The sequence below is a fragment of the Montipora capricornis genome, chromosome 2, assembly GCF_036669925.1.
Source record: "Montipora capricornis isolate CH-2021 chromosome 2, ASM3666992v2, whole genome shotgun sequence".
Taxonomy (NCBI): Eukaryota; Metazoa; Cnidaria; class Anthozoa; order Scleractinia; family Acroporidae; genus Montipora; species Montipora capricornis.
The window spans coordinates 39,551,781-39,566,567 of record NC_090884.1 but is presented as its reverse complement, the minus strand read 5'-3'; the positions used below and the strand labels follow the sequence as shown (position 1 = coordinate 39,566,567).

At 39.5% G+C, this 14,787-nt stretch overlaps 1 protein-coding gene and 2 pseudogenes across 1 annotated transcript; all 3 read left to right on the top strand.

The window, feature by feature from the left end:
- Nucleotides 1–2,026: 2,026 nt before the first annotated feature.
- On the top strand, nt 2,027–2,923 carry LOC138037301 (uncharacterized). Its single transcript, XM_068883257.1, has one exon. The coding sequence runs from the start codon at nt 2,027–2,029 to the stop codon at nt 2,921–2,923; it is 897 nt and encodes a 298-aa protein (XP_068739358.1).
- A 361-nt stretch (nt 2,924–3,284) lies between these two features.
- LOC138037300 (uncharacterized) lies at nt 3,285–4,487 on the top strand (annotated as a pseudogene).
- A 4,215-nt stretch (nt 4,488–8,702) lies between these two features.
- On the top strand, nt 8,703–9,900 carry LOC138037299 (uncharacterized; annotated as a pseudogene).
- The last annotated feature ends 4,887 nt before the right edge of the window (nt 9,901–14,787 follow it).

Sequence of the window (14,787 nt, the reverse complement as noted above, 5' to 3'; positions counted from 1 at the left end):
TATGGCTGTCCTTGGCATTTCATATCTGGGTAAACCCATTTTTAACCCAATGACATTTCTTAACGATAGCACTTGAGTCCGGGGATGAAAAGAACAAGACCCCTCCCTCCCATTCAATGAATGTCCTTGCTGTGGTATTTGCCCCAAGTGTCAGCATGGTCTTACTTCTGTACTTTTCAGGACTATTGACCATCCTGAACTAGTGCACCAGCCCGAAAAACCACACCACATACAGGTTGTTTCCTTGTTGCACAAAAGTATGCTTTTTGTTAGCACAGCAGCATTTCAATAATTTTATAGAAGGAAATTCTGATTTGTGCTAGGCAATAAATGCTAGGGTAAATGTTGACATTCCCTTCAAATCTTCTAATTCTGTTTTGTCATTGGTCCGCTACGGAGTCAGGTGAGAAAGCGCACGAGCCCGGAAGATCAGTTGTGTGCGATCCTTCGGGAAGGTCCGACGTGTGTTGTGTTGTGTGCTCAGTGTTCAACGAACGCCGAGAAAATCACCGCATGGCTGCCGAAAATATAAGTGGAAGGGACGGCCTTTCACCGGCGGAGGAAGAAAATTAAATTTCTGAAGACAATGAGTCAGCGAATTCTTCGCCACAGGGCACAGACAACGTGCTTGCTAACGTCTTGTCAACTATGACTCAACTGAGTTCCACCACGCTGTGCATGGAAAAGGCAATGAAACGGTTAGCTGAAGAACCAGAAGACCATGCTACACCACCAAAAGGAGAAGAAAACTTCCTGCAGCTAGTGCCATGAGCGATAGCAGAGATTCCTGAAAAGTCGGATTCCGAGGCCCTCATTTGCCCGCCCAACAGCGACCCGCCAAAACGGGGCAGCTCTGCAGAGGACGCATTGCTCAATGAAATTGCTCAAGACTTTGAGTCGGACGAGCAAACTGACCCGAAGTCACTCAGAAATTGGCGGATATCGTCAATAAGCGATGGGGTTCTAAGTTGGAGGAAGCCAAATTAAAAGAAAAATTGGCGAAATACAATCGACCTGATAATTGTGAGAAATTAACTGTGCCAAAGGTCAACCCCGAGATATGGAATAAGCTGAAGCACGGGACCAGGAGCACGGATTTATGCCTTGCAAACATGCAGAAAGTCCTTGTTAAAGTCGGTAGTGCTGTGGCCAAATCGATTGACACACTGCTGGCTATCCGTGCAGATCTAAACAAGACTTCAGCGCTGGCTCTCACTGAGACATTGGGGAAATTAGTTACGTATAACGCTGATGCCTGGCATTGTTAGGTCATGTAAACATTGACTTGTCTTACTGTCGACATGACGCTATCAAAGCACACTTAAATAACGAATATTCCTCGTTGTGTGGCTCTCAAGTACCCATCACGCGCTTGTTATTTGGCGATGAGCTGCAATCTCAGTTCAACAATATCAAAACGACTAATAGGATTGGCCATACGACTACTGCAAAGTCACCTTACCGAACCATAGCGATGGCTGGAAGGGCAAATCTCCTCACTCTAGTGGAAAGCCTTTTTTAGGGAAGAGGGGCCGGTCTTACCAGCCACAAAACAACTTCTACAAACCACGGGAAACCGAGAAGAAATCCAGCCAGTGAAATGCTCTGATATCCTGACAGACAAGGTAACATGTTGCAGTATCTTAAGCACAAAGGTCTCTGCTTTAAAGCAGGGGGCTGAGAGAATATTATAATCAGTGGCAGCCTTAACCTCAGACCCTGAGATACTGCAAATGATATTAGGCCAGCCAATTGAATTTACCAGGACTCCATATCAAAGAGTAGCTCCCAGAGAGAAGAAAATCCTTGATTTGGATGAACAGCGTGTCATGATACCGAAATAAATACACTACTTGCTAAAGGTGTTATTACCCCAAGTAGTCACGAAGAAGGGGAATATATCTCTCCTATCTTCAATAGGGCTAAAAGGATGGCTCTTTCAGAGTTATTTTAAATTTCAAATGTTTAAACACTCATGTAAAATATCACCATTTTAAAATGGACTCGCTTAATACTGTTTCTACATATGGTAAAACCTGGGTGTTTTATGGCATCAATAGACCTAAAAGATGCTTATTATTCTGTGCCTATTGCCACTGCCGACCAAAAATACTTGAAGTTTCAGTGGCTAGGAAAACTATATCAATATGTTTGTTTTCCAAATGGATTGGCGTTTTGCCCCAGGAAGTTTACTAAATTATTAAAGCCAGTATATTCACATTTAAGGCAGCTGGGACACCTTTCAGCAAGTCATATTGATGACTCATATCTCCAGGGTGATGACTATGATGACTGTGAAAGAAATGTTACGGATACTGTCAAATTATTTGATTCCCTTGGGTTTACTGTACACCCTGAAAAATCATCCTTTGTTCCACAACATCGAATCACCTTCATGGGTTTTATTATAGACTCAATTACAATGACAGTCTATCCAACCTCTGAGAAGATCGAGAAGATCATTCATACCTGTCAAGGCCTGTTGCAGTGTCCACACCCCACAGTAAGAGAGGTGGCATCCACTCTTGGGTTACTCATATCAAATTTTCCAGCTGCAAAGCTAGGGCCCTTGCATTTTAGGTCACTGGACATGGACAAAACTGAGGCCTTGCACTTAAACAAGGGTAACTTTGATGCCTTTATGTCACTGTCTGAGTTGTCTCGCAGTGATTTGCAGTGGTGGATACACTCAGCAGGGTCGCTGCAAAAACCTATAAGCCCTCCTCAGCCAGAGATCACTTTATACACAGATGCAAGTAAAGAAGGCTGGGGAGGAGTACTTGATAATGTAAAGATTGGGGGCATTGGACCCCTGAAGAGGCTTCAAATCACATTAATTATCTTGAAATGCTTGCAGTGTTATTTCTCTCAAGGCATTTCACAAAGAGTTGTCAGGGAAGCATGTCCTTGTGCGAATAGATAATATGACTGCTGTGTCAGATTTAGGTAAAATGGGCAGTAGCCATTCCAGAAAGAGAAATGATCTAACCCGTACACTCTGGGCATGGTGCCTTGAAAATAACATGTGTTAACCACAAGTCATATCCCAGGAAAAGAGAATACTCTAGCTGATGCAGAGTCCAGGTAATCTAGAAAAGAAACTGAATGGACCTTAGACAGACGGAGTTTCCACCAGGCTGTTAAGAACCTTCATGTTGAGCCTCAGATTGACCTGTTTGCCTCTAGGCTTAATTACCAGTTAAGGCCATTTGTCGCCTACCAACCTGATCCTGAAGCAATGGCTATTAATGCCTTTTCAATCTCTTGGAAACCTTACGTTTTTTATGCTTTTCCTCCCTTTAGTATCATTCCAAAGTGTTACAGAAAATCCAAGCAGAGGAGGCCACAGGACTGTTAGTTGTGCCATGCTGGCCGACTCAACCATGGTGGCCACTGGTAATGAGACTGCTGGTTCAGGAACCCCTTGTGCTTGCAAAAAAGAAACACACCTTATTTCTACCTCAACAGCCAGACTTGGTGCATCCACTACATCAGAAGCTCACCCTTCTGATATGCCACTTGTCCGGAAATCCCTTGAAGGCAGAAGCCTTTCGGAATCGGCTACCTCACTCATCTTGCAGTCCTGGACAAGGAGTACTTAACAACAATATAAACCTTTCATCGCTAAATGGGAACAGTACTGTAGTCAAAGAAAGAATAATCCTTTTTTCAGCGACTCTAGAACATGGGATTAATTTCCTGGCAGAATTGTACCAAACAGGGATTGGATAAAGTGCCCTCAACACAGCCCGTTGTGCTTTATCTACTGTTTGTTTCACATCCGAGCATTATACTTTTGGACAGCATCCCTTAGTTTGTCGTTTCATCAAGGGAATTTTCGAATGCAGACCCTTTCTACCAAGGTATCAAGAAACTTGGGATGTGACTGTGGTATTAGACTACCTAGCAAAATTTGGGCCACCTGAGAAACTTAGTTTGAAGAACCTGACTTTGACTTTGTGTTGCTTTCGGTACAGCGTCATCAGACTTTGCACACATTATCAATTGATTGTATGCAAATAAGTTCTGATAAATGTGTGTTTTTCATTAACTCACTGTTGAAAACTTCGAGACCTGGTAAACATTTAGCTTGCCTTGAGTTTCAGGCCTATGCACGAGATGTTAGTCTTTGTATTGTAAAGAATCTTCAGCACTATCTGAAGCGTACAGATGTTCTTCGAGGTGATGTCAAGCAGTTTTTTGTTAGTTACACTAAGCCTCACAAAGCTGTTTCCCCTGATACAGTAAGCAGATGGATTAAGACTACATTGGCTGGTGCTGGAATTGACACTTCAAAGTATGGTGCCCACAGCACCAGGTCAGCTTCTACATCTGCAGCTAAAGGGAACAGCATTTCTCTTGCCACAATTATGAAAAGTGCTGGGTGGTCTCAGGAATCCACCTTTACCAAGTTTTACCACAAACCAGTGGAACATCGAGCGAATTTTGGGGCTAAACTCCTTAAAGCTGTATGTGGTGACAACTAAGATAGTTTCCCTAAGAGAGCATGGTATTAAAGCAGATTCATATTGTTATAATCATTGCTGTCCCATTTGTGTTCGCCCTCACACTGCTTTAAAATCTCACGTGACTCCGTAGCTACCAATGACCAATGACGAAACAGAATACCTGTAAGGTGAAGTTTGATTTGGGTTCTGTGAGTCATTGGTCGGGAGCGAAGGAGTCATGTGCCCACCCATGTGTTATTACCCCACCCGTGATTGGGTGTAAGTGCTCACATCTGTTAAAGACTGATCTTCCCGGGCTCGTGCGCTTTCTCATGACTCCTTCGCTCCCGACCAATGACTCACAGAACCCAAATCAAACTTCACCTTACAGGTAAGCCTCGTTTAATTTTGGTATTTTTTCCCATGTGCTCTACCTACATGCCCCCCACATAACATAACTCTAGACTCCTGTTCATTAGAGAATGAATACCGAAACCCTTTGGCAGATAAAGAGTCGGCATCCTGCCAATTGATTGCAACATGTGGGCCTTCTTCTTTTGCCTGAGCCCAACGCTTCTGGCTGAGATGGCCCTCCGCTGACTTAGCAGTACCTTGCCATAAATCTCCATCACAAAGGTGCAATTTTGACTAAAATGCCCCCGTATTAGCCAGCACCCATCACAGCATGTTACTGCTCTGGACCAGCTACCGATTTGATCTGATGGGAGCTGTTTCATTTAATGTTTGGCATGATCACACATCTCATCAAGCATGTCTTTAATATGAGGAAGGGCGAGGTCAATCACTTCCAAGAAGGGTTTTCCTATCACTATCAATCATCATCATTTATTTGCCTTTATGTGTATAACAGATTTTAAAAAAGCATACAGCAGGTTGTTAGGCGAGGAGACCTCAGGAAACCACCAGGCTTATAGGAGAGGCCACCTCGATATCACAATATTAAACAAAAGTAAGGGCTGCGAAGGAGTGCGGCAGGAACTAACTCAGAAACTATTTTAATAAAAACTCTAGCACTTTGTTCTTAAACATAGGAAAGCTTGACAAATTGGTAATAGAGGCAGGAAGACAGTTCCAGACCCTAGGTCCTTGGTAAAGAATTGTGAACTTCTTAATGTTCGTGCGACAGGAATGCACACGATAATTTCCGGCTGTTCTTGTGTCATATTTATGGACTTGACTGTTTGTCATAAACAGATTGAAGAAAAGTGGAGGCAGCAGATTATTGTGGTAGCGGAACATGAATTTAGCAATATCGAGGGTATTGAGTTGGAAGATGTCTAAGATTTTCAGTTTAGAAAAAAGAGGAACAGTATGTGCTCGATATTCTGAATTTGTAACAGCTCGCACCACTCGCTTTTGCAGATAATAAATTCTATTTAAATTAGATACGTAAGTGGCTGACCACGTAGAGTTACAATAAGTAATGTATGGATAAATTAATGTATAGTACAACATAAGTTTGGTCTTACAGGATAAGTAGAAACGCGTCCTGGATAAAATACCAACTGATTTAGCGATTTGTTTACAGACAAAGTTTACGTGATATTTCCAAGTAAGGTGTTCGTCTAGATAAACCCCAAGAAATTTAGTTACATTACTTTCAGTTAGAGATTGACCCCCAAAGGAGAGAGAAAAACTGTGATTGACTTTCCTCTGACTCGGACTAAATATAACATAATTTGTAACATAATTAGTAACTCATTATTAAGCACATTCTCCAAGTAGTTAGGATTAGAGTGTGAAAGAAAGATACTAGTGTCGTCAGCAAAAAGCAGAGGTTCAGTTAATTTGGAAGCTCTAGGAAGATCATTTATGTATAATATGAAGAACAAAGGGCCCAGGATGGATCCCTGAGGAACTCCACACTTAATGGTCTGCGTTGGAGAACATGTTTGATTAATTTGGACAAATTGCCAGCGGCATGAAAAGTAGCATACCCATGCCCACTTATGAAAAATGCTAAAGAGAAAGCCAAGGATACTATTTGCCTCCGTGAATTCTGGGCAAGTTGGCTGCTCTTGTAGTCTCTCTCTGTGGTCCAGCACCCACAACACTTGAAGGTAAACATCATAGCCCCTCCACACATGCAGTTAGCACAAGCTTTCCTATGACAAAAAAAATTACATCAATTTACAGTCAAAAATAGTTTTCAGTCCAGAGTGTACATTTTTCATAACAGTCAGGATGTCATTGAAAAAAGAAAACAAAAAGCGGTTCAGCAATTTGAATGACATGGTAAGCTTGAATCACACAACAAGAGGTGAGTGCTACGATTTATAATGGTAATAGGACTGAGTGGAGTCCAATTTGGTCTGTAATCATGAGTGATAAACACAATTATGATTATATGTAAAAACCTTTCACACTAAAATCCTATAATTACACACTCGATCATTCTTCTGATGATGTGAAGGTCATACAAACACAGACATCTCTTGAATCAAGCTCAACGAAATTTTTCTTTGCACTACTTACTTGAGGACCTGACAAAATCAGCCGACAAATCGTATCGTGTAAACCGGCCTTAACTTACAGAGATTCCCTGTTAAACATCAAGGAGACCGGACACGAGTATACATTTCCTAATTCATACACACCTTTACACCTCCCATTGTGTGAAGGGCAACAGAAAACGTTGTTGAAATCTCTGACAAGCTGTAATATGGAGGAGGTTGTGCCCACAAACGGCAGATTTAAAGAAAAAAGCTTTCTTTCCATGTGAAGAAAGAGTTCACAATTTGACAAAATAAAATGAGAATCATGAAATGTTAAAAAGACTGCAATGGGAAGCAAATTCATTTTTGACAATGTGAAGGAATACTGAAGTATCACTTCAAATTTTGGAATTTTAGAAAAGGAAAACGGAACATTACTACAAGCGACCAGAGAAAATACTTACCCAGATTTGACACGACCTTCAGTAGTTGTTTTTTTCAATGGTGGTTGGTAATCTTCATCGGAATCTTCCCCGCAATCTTTGCTTGTGGACGACACTTCTCTGGCGACTTCTGAGCTACATGTATTCTCCATCACAAATTGATCGAGTATTCCATCAGCCTCTAGTTTGCGTTCTACTTCTTTCGAGCTCTTGAATTTCTTACCCTCTGGATCCACGTACGTTAAGTGTACACGATTTCCAGATTCACGAGACAAGATTTTCCACCCAACTTCTTCAAGCAGTCTAGTGTTCAGGCGAATTCTTGAAGCGCTTTCTGAGCCACGAACTTCGTAACTCAGGAAGCCAGTGGCGCCCAGTCTTTCTGATCGCCACTGGTCATCAATGGGTATAATTCTTTCTTTGATAAATAAAACTCTCTCTATATATAACTCTGTTTGGATAAATAAATTTCTATATGATATAAATCTGTGCAATATTTTCTTTCAAAATCGTCTACCGAACGAGTTGTCAAACAAAGGATATCGAATGGTGTACAGCTGTCAACATGCAGAGATTATGGCCAGCGAGGTGTCGTTGCCACCCTCTCATTGGTTTCCGTGAGAAAAACAGATAAACAAAAATGGTCAACTTTACCGTATATGGGGAAGTATTTTATGTTTCAACGCTGCAAATACTTACTGTGGACACAGCAAACATGGCTGCCATCGAAATAAGCTCAAAACAACGGGAAATGAGAAATTTTCTGCAATTTATGGCCGATTTACAACTACAACAGCCGAATACACCATGACAGGGAACTATGTTTTTCAATCTTTCCACTTAACGATAAATTGTCGGGGTTTCAAACTTGGCAGGGAAAAAGTAAATAGAAGAAGGAAAATTTACACCACAGTCGCACTGTGGAGCAAAATATTTCCCGAGTTAAGGATTCTCAAATGTCATCAAGGTAACAATATAAAATTAGAATGCACACTGCGGTGAAAAGTTTGGTTTTTGCTTATATTTTTTTGCAAACCTAATGTTGTCATGAAATAATAAATCCCGTTTCCGTTTTGAGCTTTAAAGGGTATATGACAGAATTTTTTTTTTTTTGCGTTTTCAGTCGCATCGAAATGTGAAATTCACGGATTCAGCCTTAAATTGAGGGAAAAAAGTTTTTTCCCTCATTTTTGGCCGCTGAACTAGCCATTTTTTCGCTGAAAAATTGTCACCGGGACTGGGAACGAGAGTAAGGTTGTGACGTCAGTCTACTTGACAGCGTTGTCCATCTCGCGCTTTCTTCAGTAAATTCCCACAGTTTACACGAGTGCATCTGCTGTGTTTTCGAGCGAAAAATGTCTGACGATTCGGAAGTAAGCGACTGTTTCGATTCTTCAGAAAGTGAGATGGAAAGTGAAGATTCTGGAGAAGATTGGGGAGTTATTGAATCAGAAATAATTCCCTATCAAGACGAGCCACTCGCAGTGGTTTCAGAAGGAACTGGTGATGGGGACTGCGAGGAAGAAAGGGACGTCAATGGACTCACTCCGGCCACTTTGGAAAGCAGATACGAAGGAAGTGTGAGCGTGGAGTCTTGGTAAGAACCAAATTTACTAGACGTCGCTTCCATGCTTACAAGGATTGTGCATGACACGAACTTCGTACCATTGTTTATTCAGGTGCCAATGTGAACGGTGTAATGTCGAGACATTAGTTGGTTTGCTGGAATTTTCGCTGCTGCAGGGAAGTTACAAGTACGTCCGCAAAGATGATGTTTGATGGATCAATTGAAAACATCTCTTGTATAACCCAACATGTGGACTATGACGCGATAACAAACCGAGAAGTTTTGCTTCAAGTGGCGTCACTGTTAAGAAATAAGGACGGAGGAAATTACCGCCGTCGAGGTGGAGTGTCGGAAAATGAGTGAGTACAAAATCTACCAGAATGTATGTTAAGCGTGAAAATAGAATAAAAAATTGCTGTTGAAAGATCAACATAGGTATAGTCATAATAATAATTATTATAAAGACTGAGTAGTTCATTTTACAGTCATCCAAGCATGATTGCTTTCCCGGCGGTTCGCATATCGATTTTAATTTTGCTGTTCAAAACAATAGCAAATAGCACTCATTTGCTCACATGATAGCCTTAGTTTCCAATCCATTAGCAAAAATTAATTGCAGTGCCGCCTCAAATTATTATTGTCGCTGATTAAGTAAACAAACATAAGGAATTAACGGTTGAAGGTAAAGGGGAAGGACAAGGGGTGGAGGTCCATTGTTCTTAGCTATGCAGAAAAGGCCCTGAGTCCCTTCAGAATTAATATCAAAACATATTCACAGACCTTTTCCACCCTGAAATGATACATTCAAATTATTTTTCAGGTTCATAAGAGCTGTTGCATACAGATGGACCACACGATGGCTTTATGGCTACATGGGTTGGGATAACACCAGGCCACTCCCAGCTTGCGTCTATCACAGTATTAGAACTAAATACCAGTCCCACCAGTCAAGAGGATTTGCAACTTCTCAAGACAGAGAACACTGACAAAGACACTTTGTTTGAACCAAAATACATTTATTAAAAAAACCCATTCACAAACAGTCATTCAGTAGTTTCTCTCATAAACTTTGCAACTGTACATTGGGTTTACTTGGCACTAGATAAGATTTTAAATTTGTATTAATTTTGATTAAAAATCACTATCCAAATGGTAATTTTTAAAAAATAATTACCAACAAACAGAAAAGATCACAACATTTACTGGGGGTTTACGAAAGGTTAACAACACTATTTTTTGCATTTGCCTTTATGACCACACAACGGTTTTTTCCATACTGAACAAGTATAAGGCCTTTGTGAAGTGTTCCGACTACTGGTCTGGTTGCTTTTCTGGTTGGATTGAAGGGTAGACTGCTCAGCTTCTGTAGAGTAAACAAATAAAATGAAAGCACGATTGAGCTCTGGTAAAAAGAGTTTTGACTAAAGCTTGTAACAAATAATCATGTCGAGACATCAAGATGAGCATGTTGAAGGAAAAGGCCCCACCAAACTTAGTGAAGCTGGGTTATAGTACATATAGTCAATTTCTCTGCAAAGTATGACATTTGGATTTGCACTGATCACTCTTTACCTGTGTGAGAACCAAATCAACTATATCAGCTCCCAATGGCAACCTCGTCCCCAGGGCCTTCTCCTCTGCGATTTTCAAAATGGCGGCTCGTCTGGAGAAGACCCTGGCCAACGCTGAACTAACACCTTTGTTGATTAGCCCATTCATACGAACACGGTGATTGGTTTAAAACATTCTAAAGAAATATGGCGGAAGTAGCGAGTGTTTACACGAAAAAGAAAGGGCTTTAGGAGGTTGATTGCAGTTCAGTTCAAGCGATGTTGAATCGAACTGCCATTAACGATTCGAAAGGTGATTCTTTTTCGTTTTGTTTTAATTTAAAAGATGTAACCTATACCATAGAAGTAGAAATAAGCCCGGGAAAATATACATAACGAGCGTGTAAACTTCGAGCTGCAGCTCATCACATGTGGTCTTATGAGCTATTTTTGTTGTTCTGTATTCATGTGCAATTAGTTTTTCCGCGTACGGAAACAAAGAAGAGTTTGAAGCGTTTTTCATGTTCGAATTTCAAATCTAAAAAGGAGCTTTTGCTCGTTACAGAGCACTGTTCTAATATACGGAAAATCGCTTATATTTTCTTGGACACATTCCTTAAATATAGGCCTTCTGCCTGTACTAGGTTTAGGCTTACTTCAAATCTTTTCAAATGCACTATTTTTTCTAATAATAATATTGTTTTGGTGGCCGAGGCTGAATTGAATATTTTTATTTTCTGCCGACGTTTAGGTTGAAAATATTCTTGTGAATATTCTTAGATTTTACCATATGGTATTTATGTTGTCAAATGATTGTATTTGCTGTCTGGATGGTGTTAAAGTAATTTTAGAGCCAGCCTATAGGTATTAAATACATATTATTTGATACAATGCACATGACTTTTTGCAGAAATGTTATTAGTATCAAACTAACTGCCAGTGCTATGTTTGAGATTCAAATGTAAAATAAGTTTACTGTATTGAACTCAGTGTTTCCGCCAGACTGCACCATTGTGGGAATCCTGCATTGCATTTAGAGAAGGCCCCCAGAGAAATGGAGAAAGGGCCAATTTAGCCCTTTACTTTTATTTTGGTAATAAAGCTTGTTGTTGTTACAAGGCTGTATGCAGGTTCTCAAGGCTCAAAAATGCGACCGATATGGTCGCCAATGAACTAACAATGTACAATGCGATTAACATTTGTTTCTTTGCAACCAAAAATTCTAGTTTAGTTGCCATAATCGCGACTTCCTTTCGCTACGTTGAGGACACCTTATGTTCTTCTAGTAAGCCATAATGAAAGATCTTTGCTTCTTTAAAACACTTAACATAAGAAAAGAAGTCACTCCATCCTTTTGCTTTGCTGTGTCTCCCTGTAATGCATTGCAAACCCTTGGTCATTGACTTTGTCTTGTATGCCTTTGTATTGTTCTTGACCCAGGTCCTTCATGCCAGACCTCTGGCGACTAATTTTTTAGGTCCAACTATTATCTATTGGGGCCTTTCCTAAGAAATTTGCCCCTGAAACAAGTCTTCAGGGGCCACTTTGGTCCTTAAGTATAATTTTCTGGCTGAAACACTGAACTGTGATATTTTTTTTTCTCAGTACCTGGCCAGGGAAATGGTTCCTATTTTATTGTGTCTAAACACTTACATTCCTTACTGTGTTAGTTTTTCTATAAGTGGGGGCCTTATTTCAATTCTTGTTTAAGTAGTGCACAAGAGAACAATTGTTTACTGTAGATAAATTGCCATCTTGATGAACCATCTTAGCACTGAAAGCGGTCAATAGAACATTTATGAAAGCTGCTGTATATCTTTCAGTGTATTCCACAAGCCAAGGCAACCTCAAAAGTAAGGTTTATAGGTGGAAACATTTCAACAGAGTATTAGTTACTCAGAGAAGATAAATAGAAGTTACATATTCCAAAGTAGTATTCTTTGGTCTAGGTAGTGATAACTATATAATGTATCATATATAAAGTATCAGATTGAAAACGTTTGTATTAAACAAGCATTCCCAACCTTGTCTTCAATCAATGTTGGCATAATAAAGGCATGTTGAAAGAATTTGCACTGTTTATGTCTACTTGTGTTGGTGAACGTTATACTACTTATTTGAAACCTTTTATATTCTTCAAAGCTGTTTACAGATAACTGGATGGGGTCTGGGGTAGTAGTTAGAAAGGTTTTTCTACCATTACTGTTTCCAAATTAGATTGTTTCTTTGGTCACAGCAGTGATTATTATCAACCAGCAACATGCAACAACAAGTTGCAAATTACAAATTCCTCACCCACACAATGTACAAATGTTCAGTAGTCACCCACCTCTTCGGAACCTCTTTTTGCTCCTGGACTCATCCACCTCTATTGTTTTCAGGAATAGGCCATTGTTTCTGTTGTTTATTTTATTGTTTTCTCGGCCAATCCTGTTAAACCTCCAAATGTGTGTTAGAGGAACATTATTAATTAATTTAAACAATTATATGTCTGTTTTACAGAACTATTGTTCAGTGATCAATGGCATGCAATACCAGTGAGGGGTCCAGGAAGCCTGCCCCACCCCCTATTTTGGGTAAAAATAGAAATAAACGCAGATGGAAGTAAAGCCGGCTGGGCAGGCAAGACAAACACAAAACCACCCCCCACCCCCCTTTAGTTCAAAGTCTGAATCTGCCACTGAATGCCTTGCAAACACTATTTTTTATGGCAAGCAATTCAAGTTCAATGATAAAGCAATTATTGAACTTGAACTGGTTGTTACAAAATGTAGTGTGTGTAAGTGTGTTACACTGTCAGTATTTTCTTCCATTTTACACTTAATCTGGTGAACATTAAAATTCAACAACACACATCTTTGGATAAATTCATTCTCAGTATTATTCTGTAGATGTCATTTGATAAAGAGAACAATGCAACAGGTCATTTTGGCAAACATAGTTTACTGGAATTAAGTGGTGTTCAAGGTTAGACAATGATAAATCAAAGCCTAACAATTCATGCAAAAACTTGGTGCAAGGAAATCAGTTTTGTAGTTTGTGGGCTGCAAAAAGGATATACTTACATAACAGTCAAACTTTTTTCCCAGGTTAAACAATAAAAAATAAATTAACAATTGAAATAATTATTTGTTTTCTTAAAGTAATTCAGTAGTTTGAAAAAAACATAAGTATTTACCCCCCACCACCAAAAAGGTCACTTAAAATTTATGGGCATGAAGAACATCACTTAAGCCCAACTGAAAAATTAACAACAATATAACCTTGGGTTATCAGGCAATAATTTCATTTGATTAAGGAACTGAGTGAAAATGTGGTTCAGCAAGGAATTGAAAATGGGTTTCCAGATTGTTTCTAATTATTTATACATTTTCCTATATACATTCAGATTACAGTATCAGCCAGAAATAGGTTATAGAATATCACCTATACAACGTAACTTTCTGCAAAAATTAGATTCTCTTTGCCCCTAAGTTTTTAATTGAATCCAAAGCCTAATAATCATATAAATTTTCATACCTGTAGATCCAAAAAGGGTCAATTCCAAGGGTGTGTAGTGCTGTTTTTAGATCATTAGAGTATATTTTTAAGTCATTTAAAACTGTATACTGCATGTGTATAATTAGCTTAAGACTCAATTTAATAACTTCTGTTAATTAGACTTAATAAAAAGCGATGCCTGTGAATTAAGAAAATCATTCAATCAATCGATAATTTAATTTCAGTCAGAGTAATTAAAATAAGCTTATATAGAGTTCATTACTTCATGTTCACGTAGCAAGCTTAGTAATATGAGGCCACAAAGAGTTTTTCACTCTGTACTTAAGAGCAGCTGAGTTTTTCTCTTTGATGTTCAATCTGATTTCAATGACAGTTAAATAAAGTGAGTACGAAAGTGTAATAAACTTACAAATGCTCACAACGTTGTATTGAGATACTTTTTGGATTTTTGTACACGTACTTTTAAAGCGTAAATGTCCTGCTCCAGAATTAAAACGTCCGTAAAAATATTTCATCTTACTGCGAAGCCACCACTGCCTCGTGTACAAACTTAAAGCGTTCTTTGACGGGTGTTTTGCTTCCCACCCGATGCTTCGCCGCCATTTTGTTTTGGTCTTTCTCAAAATGTCACGTGATAAAAATCTCCAAGATTTTTGGAGATTTTGTACCACGTGAGTTCAGCGTTGGCCAGGGTCTTCTCCAGACGAGCCGCCATTTTGAAAATCGCAGAGGAGAAGGCCCTGGGGACGAGGTTGCTCCCAATGGCAACCACAACAAGAGTAAACAAAAGACTGCTGAATATACTAATAGAATCCATAAAAT

Bases quoted from the DNA above. Each gene is read 5' to 3' on its own strand.
- LOC138037301 (XM_068883257.1), top strand. From the start codon at position 2,027: ATGGTAAAACCTGGGTGTTTTATGGCATCAATAGACCTAAAAGATGCT.